Below are 10,000 nucleotides of genomic sequence, written 5' to 3' on the forward strand. Positions count from 1 at the left end.
GTCCTCCTCTTCCTGTTCTTCGTCCTCCTCTTCTTCCTCCTGTTGTTCTTCGTTCTCCTCTTCCTGTTCTTCTTCGTCCTCCTCCTCCTGTTCTTCATCCTCCTCCTCCTCCTCTTCCTCTTCCTCTTCCTCTTCCTCTTCCTCTTCTACATCTTCGTCTATTCTTTCTCTATATTCGCCTCCTCCTCCTCCTCCTCCTCCTCCTCCTGTTTTTACGAGAGAGAGAGAGAGAGAGAGATTGTGTGTGTGTGTGTGTGTGTGTGTGTGTGTGTGTGTGTAACCATATCCACAACAATTCACAGCATTTAAACAGAACACCCCAACACTCAATACTATTACCATTATAACGTAAGACATAATGGGCTTAGAATTACTGCTACTTACGCATTATGGCAACTAACCTGACTTAATGGGTCTGTGTCTAGCCCTTCAACAGCATGGCGCGTTTCCCTATTCGCTGTGGTGAATATTTGGTGATTTTCTACAGCTTCACAAACTTACGTGGGGGTTGAAATAGTGAAGACTGTGGCCATTAACTTTCTGCCCTCCATACACCTTTCCTAATGTCAGTAAAATGGTCTTATCGAAGTCAAACTCTTAAAATGTCTTAAATACATGCCAAACTGTCTGAAAATCGCCCAAAAATATGCGGAACTGTCTTTAAATGCCCTCAAAACATGTCAAACTGTCTTTAAATTGCCTAAAACATGCCAAACTGTCTTAAAATGCCCTCAAAACATGCCAAACTCTTAAAATACCCTTAAAACATGCCAAACTCTTAAAATGCCCAAAAACATGCCAAACTGTCTTAAAATGGCCTTAAAAACATGCCAAACTGTCTTGAAATGCCCTCAAAACATGCCAAACAGTCTTAAAATGCCCTCAAAACATGCCAAACTGTCTTAAAATGCCCTCAAAACATGCCAAACTGTCTTAAAATGCCCAAAAACATGCGGAACTGTCTTAAAATGCCCCAAAAAACATGCCAATCTGTCTTAAAATGCCCTAAAAACATGCCAAACTGTTTTAAAATGCCTTAAAATATGCCAAACTGTCTTAAAATGGCCTTAAAACATGCCAAACTGTCTTAAAATGCCCAAAACATGCCAAACTGTTTTAAAATGGCCTATAAACATGCCAAACTGTCTTAAAATGCCCTAAAAACATGCCAAACTGTCTTAAATGCCCTGTCTTAAAATCCTTAAATATGCCAAACTGTCTTAAAATGCCCTCAAAACATGCCAAACTGTCTTAAAATGCCCAAAACATGCCAAACTGTCTTTAAATGCCCTCAAAACATGCCAAACTGTCTTAAAATGCCCTCAAAACATGCCAAACTGTCTTAAAATGCCCTCAAAACATGCCAAACTGTCTTAAAATGCCCTCAAAACATGCCAAACTGTCTTAAATGCCCTCAAAACATGCCAAACTGTCTTAAAATGCCCTCAAAACATGCCAAACTGTCTTAAAATGCCCTCTTAACATGCCAAACTGTCTTAAAATGCCCCCTCAAAACATGCCAAACTGTCTTAAAATGCCCTCAAAACATGCCAAACTGTCTTAAAATGCCCTCAAAACATGCCAAACTGTCTTAAATGCCCTCAAAACATGCCAAACTGTCTTAAATGCCCTCAAAACATGCCAAACTGTCTTAAAATGCCCTCAAAACATGCCAAACTGTCTTAAAATGCCCTAAAACATGCCAAACTGTCTTAAAATGCCCTCAAAACATGCCAAACTGTCTTAAAATGCCCTAAAAACATGCCAAACTGTCTTAAATGCCCTCAAAACATGCCAAACTGTCTTAAATGCCCTAAAACATGCCAAACTGTCTTAAATGCCCAAAACATGCCAAACTCTTAAAATGCCCTAAAACATGCCAAACTGTCTTAAAATGCCCTAAAAAATGCCAAACTGTCTTAAAATGCCCTCAAAACATGCCAAACTGTCTTAAAATGCCCCAAAAACATGCCAAACTGTCTTAAATGCCCTAAAACATGCCAAACTGTCTTAAATGCCCAAAACATGCCAAACTGTCTTAAAATGCCTTGCCAAACTGTCTTAAAATGCCCTAAAAACATGCCAAACAGTTTTAAATTGCCTAAAACATGCCAAACTGTCTTAAAATGCCCTCAAAACATGCCGAATGGTCTTAAAATGCCTTTTAAATATGCCAAACTGTCTTAAAATGCCCTCAAAACATGCCAAACTGTCTTAAAATGCCCCAAAACATGCCAAACTGTCTTAAAATGCCTTAAACATGCCAAACTGTCTTAAAATCCCTAAAACATGCCAAACTGTCTTAAAATGCCCTCAAAACATGCCAAACTGTCTTAAAATGCCCTAAAACATGCCAAACTGTCTTAAAATGCCCTCAAAACATGCCAAACTGTCTTAAAATGCCCTCAAAACATGCCAAACTGTCTTAAAATGCCCTCAAAACATGCCAAACTGTCTTAAAATGCCCTTAAAACATGCCAAACTGTCTTAAAATGCCCTCAAAACATGCCAAACTGTCTTAAAATACCCTTAAAACATGCCAAACTGTCTTAAAATGCCCTCAAAACATGCCAACCTGTCTTAAAATGCCCTAAAAACATGCCAGTCTTAAAATGCCCTCAAAACATGCCAAACTGTCTTAAAATACCTTAAAACATGCCAAACTGTCTTATAATGGCCTAATGGTACACAAAACATTAAAATAGTGAAGATTGTGCCCATTAATCTTCCTTCCTGTGTCTCTCTCTTCTCAATGGCTGGTGACAGGCTAACACTGGTGCTAATACCCTTGTGACGTGACTGGAAACCCCTTAGCGTGACATAATGGGTGTTTGTGAAGTGTGTGTAGTGTGAGGCGTTATGTAAGTGTGTGTGTGTGTGTGTGTGTGTGTATTTAAGTGTAGCCTCGTTGTAAGTGTTACTAATGAGAGGAATTTCATGGTGATTATTACTATTATGCTTATCACTTGTGAGAGTCTTCTTCTTCTTCTTCTTCTTGTTCTTCTTGTTGTTCTTGTTCTCCTCCTCCTCCTCCTCCTCGTCTTCTTCTTCTTCTTGTTCTTGTTCTTGTTCTTGTTCTCCTCCTCCTCCTCCTCTTCTTCTTCTTTTCTTCTTCTTGTTCTTGTTCTTGTCCTCCTCCTCCTCCTCTTCTTCTTCTTGTTCTTGTTCTTGTTCTCCTCCTCCTCCTCGTCTTCTTCTTCTTCTTCTTGTTCTTGTTCTCCTCCTCCTCCTCCTCCTCTTCTTCTTCTTCTTCTTCTTCTTCTCCTTCTCCTTCTCCTCCTCCTCCTCCTCCTCCTCCTCCTTCTCCTTCTCCTTCTCCTCCTCCTCCTCCTCCTCCTCCTCCTCCTCCTCCTCCTCCTCCTCCTCCTTCTCCTCCTCCTCCTCTTCTTCTTCTTCTTCTTTTCTTTCTCTTCATCATCTTTTTGTTCCTCCTCCTCCTCCTCCTCCTAATCAGTGTTGCCAACATCTTTACAGAGACACCTATGCAATGCTGCCAAGAAGGCCCTAGCTAAGATTCCTGTGAAGACATTGAAAGCCACAGATAGGGTGAGTGTGTGTGTGTGTGTGTGTGTGTGTGTGTGTGTGTGTGTCAATAGTAAATGCTATTATTATTATTATTATTATTATTATTATTATTATTATTATTATTGGTACTAATCTTTCTCTCTCTCTCTCTCTCTCTCTCTCTCTCTCTCTCTCTCTCTCTCTCTCAGGAGGTGTGTTCGGAAGGCGAGTGTTGTGCTGTTTGCATTGAACACTACCAGACGGGCGAGGCGGTCAGAACACTCCCTTGCAAGTACGTGGTGGTGGTGGTGGTGGTGGTGGTGGTGTTGTTAATCTTGTTATTATTTTATTATTATATTTTTCTTCTTCTTCTTCTTCTTCCTCCTCCTCCTCCTCCTCCTCCTTTTCTTCATCTTCATCTTCATCTACTACTACTACTACCACCACCACCACGATCACCTCAAATAATAATCAATTCTTTTCTCTCTCCTCCTCCTCCTCCTCCTCCTCCTCCTCCTCCTGCAGGCACCTCTTCCACCGGTGCTGTGTGGACCCGTGGCTGCTGGAACACAGAACTTGTCCGATGTGCAAGATGGACATACTCAAACATTACGGATATGTGGTGAGAGAGAGAGAGAGAGAGAGAGAGAGAGAGTAGTATGTTTGTGGATGATTTTGGGGTGTTTTGAGTGTGTTATGGGTTTTTTAAGGGTGTTTTGAGGGTGTTTTGGGTGTTTTGAGGGTGTTTTGGGTTTTTTAAGTGTGTTTGGGGTGTTTTAAGGGTGTTTCGGGTGTTTTAAGGATGTTTTGGGTATTTTAAGGGTGTGTGGGGTGTTTTAAGGATGTTTGCGGTGTTTTTAGGATGTTTTGGATGTTTTAAGTGTGTTTGAGGTGTTTTAAAGGTGTTTGGGGTGTTTTAGGGATGTTTGTTTTAAGGGTGTTTTGGGTGTTTTAACGATGTTTTGGGTGTTTTCAGAGTGTTTTGGATGTTTTAAGTGTGTTTGGGTTGTTTAAAGGGTGTTTCGGGTGTTTTAAGGATGTTTTGGGTGTTTTAAGGATGTTTGAGGTGTTTTACGGATGTTTTGGGTGTTTTAAGGATGTTTTAGGTGTTTTAAGGGAGTTTTGGGTGTTTTAAGGATGTTTTGGGTGTTTTAAGGATGTTTTGGGTGTTTTACGGATGTTTTGGATGCTTTAAGGGTGTTTTTGGGTGTTTGGGGTGTTTTAAGGTTTTGAGTATTTTAAGGAGAAAGAGGGAGAGGGGTGAATTTTGTGTGATTTTGGATGTTTTGTGGTGTTTTAAGGAAGAGTGAGTTTTAGTGTGTTTTAGGGATGTTTTGGGGTGTTTTAAGGGAGAGAGTGAGAATTTTTGTGCTTGAGGGTGTTTTAGGGGTATTTAGAGAGAGAGAGAGAGAGAGAGAGATGTGTGTGTGTTTATCAATATATTCATCCTGTCGTGTGTCTGTGTGTGTGTGTGTGTGTGTGTTCAATTTATGAGTTTTTTTTGTGTTTCTATTTCATTGTTGTTTGTTTTTAATGTCTAACTCTCTCTCTCTCTCTCTCTCTCTAAACACACCAAAACCCCCTTAAAAACACCACAAAAACACACTAAAACACTCTCTCTCTCTCTCTTAACACACCAAAACACCCTTAAAAACACCACAAAAACACACTAAAACATTATCTCTCTCTCTCTCTCTCTCTCTCTAAACACCCTTAAAAACACCCCAAAAACACACTAAAACATTCTCTCTCTCTCAGTTCTCAGGCAGCACGGAGACAGTGTTACCAATGGAAGAGGATGAAGGAATTGAATTTGAACTAAGAATTGTAATTAATCATCATCTTCTTCTTCTTCTTGATAGTTGTTGATAGTTAGTTTGTTTTGCTAATTTGCTAAACTACTACTACTACTACTATTACTATCTATCTATCTATCTATGTATCATTTGAAGTTACACTAGTTTATATAGAAAAGCTGCAGTGTGTGTGTGTGTGTGTGTGTGTGTGTGTGTGTGTGTGTGTGTGACGTAACTATTTAAATGCTATTATTATTATTATTACTATTATTATTTATACTAATCTCTCTCTCTCTCTCTCTCTCTCTCTCTCTCTCTCTCTCTCTCAGCTGAGCGAGAGTGAAGAGAGTGTTCTACAGTTTGACTTGGGAGACGGAGGGGAGAGCCTGGGAGGGGACTATGGGGGGCAGGGGTTAGGGGACGCCGCCCCCCACCCACACGGCCCCCACACACCCAGGGCAGCCCCCACCTCACCCCTGTAAGTAGTAGTAGTTGTTGTTGGTGGTGGTGGTGGTGGTAGTAGTAGTAGTGTGTTGTGGTGCTTGTAATAGTAGTGGTGGTAGTAGTAGTAGTAGTAGTAGTAGCAGATGACAAATAAAACAAATATATTTTTTACAAACATTTAATTCTTTCTTAAATATAAAATCTCTCTCTCTCTCTCTCTCTCTCTCTCTCTCTCTCTCTCTCTCTCTCTCTCTCTCTCTAGGTCGTGATGGTGACAAGAGACGAAGGAAGAGGAAGAGGAAGAGTAATGAGTGGGGAGTGGGAGGGAGAGGGGAGGGGGGAGAGAGGCTACCCAGACCCCCTCCCCCGCACCCACACCTCTCCCTCTCTCTCCCTTCAGTCGTCACCAAGCAAAGACTTCATCGTGACCTCTGCTGACCTGGCCCCCTCCCCCCCCACAGGTAAGTAGTAGTTAAGTAGTAGTAGTAGTAGTAGTAGTGGTGGTGGTGGTAGTGAGAGGAGGAGGAGGAGGAGGAGGAGGAGAAAAAAAATAGAAAAAATAATAGAAATAGTAGTAGTAGTAATAGTAGTAGTAGCATTAACACCAACTCTAACCAAACCATCATACATTGCAGAGGGATTTGAAGACACACCACCACATTCACCACAGCCCAGGAAAGACAGTGGTGGTGGTGGTGGTGGTGGTGCTGTGGAGGTGTCATCCGTGTGTTCAGTGCCATCTATCTCACTCCCTGGCACTGTGGAGGGTGGAGAGGTTAGTGGTGAGAGAGAGAGAGAGAGAGAGAGAGAGAGAGAGAGAGAGAGAGAGAGAGAGAGAGAGAGAGAGAGACTGTGGCCATTAATCTTCTGCCCTCCACCATTAATCTTCTGCCCTCCATACACCCTTGCTAATGTCAATAAAATGGTCTAATGGTGCACAAAACTCAATTAAAGTAGTGAAGACTGTGGCCATTAATCTTCTGCCCTCCATACACCCTTGCTAATGTCAATAAAATGGTCTAATGGTGCAGAGAGAGAGAGAGAGAGAGAGAGAGAGAGAGAGAGAGAGAGAGAGAGAGAGAAACACAAAATCAACAACAATACTTTTTCAGAGCATACAGGAGGGATACAGCCCCCTACCGAGCCCCGAGGAGGCCCCCCCAGCCCCCGTGACACCCCCACGGCGACACAGGAGAGCTGGGGTGTGTGATACCAGCCATAGAGATACACTTGATACACCCTCTTCTCTTCGGCCAGCCAGCCATATTGTTAGTGTGTCACATTTCTAAAGGCTGGGAGAGTGTGTCAAAGTGTATCAGGGTGTATTATAGTGTATTGAGAGTGTCAGGGTGTATTATAGTGTGTCAGTGTATCAGGGTGTGTCAAGGTGTATCATAGTGGGGTGAAGTGTATCATTAGTGTGTCAGGGTGTGGTGAATGTGTCCAGTGTATCAGAGTGTATCATTAAGTGTCATAATGTATCAAGTGTGTCATAGAGTGCCCAGAGTGTATCATTAAGTGTCATAATGTATCAGGTGTGTGTCAGGCTATGGTCAATTGTCTAAAGTGTATCACAAGGTGCCTGGTGTGTCATAAGTGTTGTGTCGGGAGTGTCAGGGTATGGTGAAGTGTCAAAAATGTATCTTAAGATGTACACTGATAATACACTCAATCAAGTATCATAAGGTGTCAACAGTGTATCATTAAGGGTATCAAAAGTGTCATAAGTGTGTCAGGAGTGTATCAAAGTGTCATAAGTGTGTCAGGAGTGTATCAAAGTGTCATAAGTGTGTCAGGAATGTATCAGTGTCATAAGTGTGTCAGGAGTGTATCAAAGTGTCATAAGAGTGTGTCAGGAGTGTATCAAAGTGTCATAAGAGTGTATCAAAGCATCAAAAATGTGTCAGGAGTGTATCAAAGTGTCATAAGAGTGTAACGAAGTGTCATAAGTGTGTCAGAAATGTATCAGTGTCAGGAGTGTATCAAAGTGTCATAAGAGTGTATCAAAGCATCGAAAGTGTGTCAGGAGTGTATCAAAGTGTCATAAGAGTGTAACGAAGTGTCATAAGTGTATCAGGAGTGTATCAAAGTGTCATATGTGTATCAGGAGTGTATCAAAGTGTCATATGTGTATCAGGAGTGTATCAAAGTGTCATAAGAGTGTATCAAAGCGTCAAAAGTGTGTCAGGAGTGTATCAAAGTGTCATAAGAGTGTGTCAAAGTGTCAGGAGTGTATCAAAGTGTCATAAGTGTGTCAGAAATGTATCAAAGTGTCATAAGAGTGTAACGAAGTGTCATAAGTGTATCAGGAGTGTATCAAAGTGTCATAAGTGTGTCAGGAGTGTATCAAAGTGTCAAAACAGTGCCATCGTGCCTAGTCTGTGTGGCATTATAGAGTTGTGATAATCTAGAAGAAGAAGAAGAGGAGGAGGAGGAAGTAGTTAAGAGGAAAAAGAAAGAGGAAGAAGAGGAGGAGGAAGTTATAAGAAGAAAAAATAGAAGGAGGAGGAGGAGGAAGAGGAGGAGGAAGGAGGAAGTTGTAAAAAGAAGAGGAGGAGGAAGGAGGAAGTTGTAAAAAGAAGAGGAGGAGGAAGAGGAAGTTATAAGAAGAATAGGCAGAGGAAGAGGAAGAAGAAGAAGAAGAAGAGGAGGAGGAGGAGGAGGAAGAAAAGGCAGTCTTCTAGTACAGTTAAGATGAAAACAGTGCCTTAAGACTACTAGCATAAGGTTGAAACTCCTTAAAAGTACTTATGAGGAGGAAAAACACCCTTAAAAGTACTTATATGAGGTTGAAACTCCTTAAAAGTACTTATAGGGAGGAAAAACACCCTTAAAAGTACTTATATAAGGTTGAAATGCCCTTAAAAGTACTTGTATAAGGTTGAAATTCCTTAAAAGTACTTATGAGGAGGAAAAACACCCTTAAAAGTACTTAAATGAGGTTGAAACTCCTTAAAAGTACTTATAGGGAGGAAAAACACCCTTGAAAGTACTTCTATAAGGTTGAAATGTCCTTAAAAGTACTTATGAGGAGGAAAAACACCCTTCAGAGTACTTATATGAGGTTGAAATGCCCTTAAAAGTACTTATATAAGGTTGAAACTCCTTAAAAGTACTTATGAGGAGGAAAAACACCCTTCAGAGTACTTATATGAGGTTGAAATGCCCTTAAAAGTACTTATATAAAATAAGGTTGAAACTCCTTAAAAGTACTTATAGGGAAGAAAAACACCCTTGAAAGTACTTATATAAGGTTGAAATGTCCTTAAAGGTACTTATGAGGAGGAAAAACACCCTTGAAAGTACTTATATGAGGTTGAAACTCCTTAAAAGTACTTATAGGGAGGAAAAACACCCTTGAAAGTACTTATATAAGGTTGAAATGTCCTTAAAAGTACTTATGAGGAGGAAAAACACCCTTCAGAGTACTTATATGAGGTTGAAATGCCCTTAAAAGTACTTATATAAGGTTGAAACTCCTTAAAAGTACTTATAGGGAGGAAAAACACCCTTCAAAGTACTTATACCACTGAACCCCTTCTACAAGTCAAGAAAGGTACTGGAAGAGTGAGAGGAGTGCCTTAAATTTTAAGTACTCATAAGGGGGTACAGTGTCCTGAACCCCTTAAAAGTACTCTAATCCCTTTTAAAAGTATCCAGACCCCCTTAAAAGTATTCTAATCCCCCTTAAAAGTACCCAATATAGATGAAAACCCCCTTGAGAGAGAGAGAGAGAGAGAGAGGAGGAGGAGGAGTAAAGCAGAAGGCTCCTCCCCACCCACCCCTCCCTCCAGGCAAAGAGAGAGAGAGAGAGTGTGCCATACTTCAACTAGTGCCTGTGAATGCCTCTTAATGACCAACAGTGCCATAGTAAGGGGGGGGGTGCAAGAGAGAGAGAGAGAGAAATAGTAGTAGTAGTAATATTTTAGGGACCATTTTGTGTTGTGGCATTACTACTACTACTACTACTACTATTTCTCATTCTTTTTTCATACACACACTCTCTCTCTCTCACACATTTGCTCAGTGTACCTCTAAAACCTAATAATAATAATAATAATAATGACTAATACCTTTTTATCTATCTATCTATCTGTCTGTCTGTCTGTGTGTATAGATAGATAGACAAACTGAGGTGGCGTTAAGAGAGAGAGAGAGAGAGAGAGAGAGAGAGAGAGAGAGAGAGAGAGAGAGAGAGAGAGAGAGAGAGAGAGAGAGAGAGAGAGAGAGAGAGAGAGAGAGAGAGACCAACAACA

General features: G+C 40.9%; 1 protein-coding gene and 1 long non-coding RNA gene across 5 annotated transcripts in view; both read left to right on the forward strand.

The window, feature by feature from the left end:
- LOC123502070 (protein goliath-like) overlaps positions 1-7,494 on the forward strand; it is a 21,254-nt gene extending 13,760 nt beyond the window's left edge. For 2 of the 4 annotated variants that reach the window (XM_045251239.1, XM_045251226.1), the window contains 8 exons: positions 3,475-3,546; positions 3,714-3,796; positions 4,030-4,126; positions 5,263-5,331; positions 5,630-5,778; positions 6,007-6,205; positions 6,380-6,519; positions 6,857-7,494. In XM_045251239.1, coding sequence (XP_045107174.1) covers positions 3,475-3,546; positions 3,714-3,796; positions 4,030-4,126; positions 5,263-5,331; positions 5,630-5,778; positions 6,007-6,013 — 477 coding nt within the window. In that variant the 3' untranslated portion in view covers positions 6,014-6,205; positions 6,380-6,519; positions 6,857-7,494. The remainder of the gene's footprint in view (positions 1-3,474; positions 3,547-3,713; positions 3,797-4,029; positions 4,127-5,262; positions 5,332-5,629; positions 5,779-6,006; positions 6,206-6,379; positions 6,520-6,856) is intronic. The other 2 variants (XM_045251234.1, XM_045251246.1) reach the window with 1 other exon arrangement.
- Positions 7,495-9,894: 2,400 nt separating this feature from the next.
- The window catches only part of LOC123502092, a 4,856-nt gene continuing 4,750 nt past the window's right edge, over positions 9,895-10,000 (forward strand). The window contains exon 1 of the long non-coding RNA XR_006673795.1: positions 9,895-10,000. This exon is cut by the window's right edge and continues 150 nt beyond it. This is a non-coding gene — a long non-coding RNA (uncharacterized LOC123502092).

Source organism: Portunus trituberculatus, chromosome 2 (genome assembly GCF_017591435.1).
Source record: "Portunus trituberculatus isolate SZX2019 chromosome 2, ASM1759143v1, whole genome shotgun sequence".
NCBI classification, from domain to species: Eukaryota; Metazoa; Arthropoda; class Malacostraca; order Decapoda; family Portunidae; genus Portunus; species Portunus trituberculatus.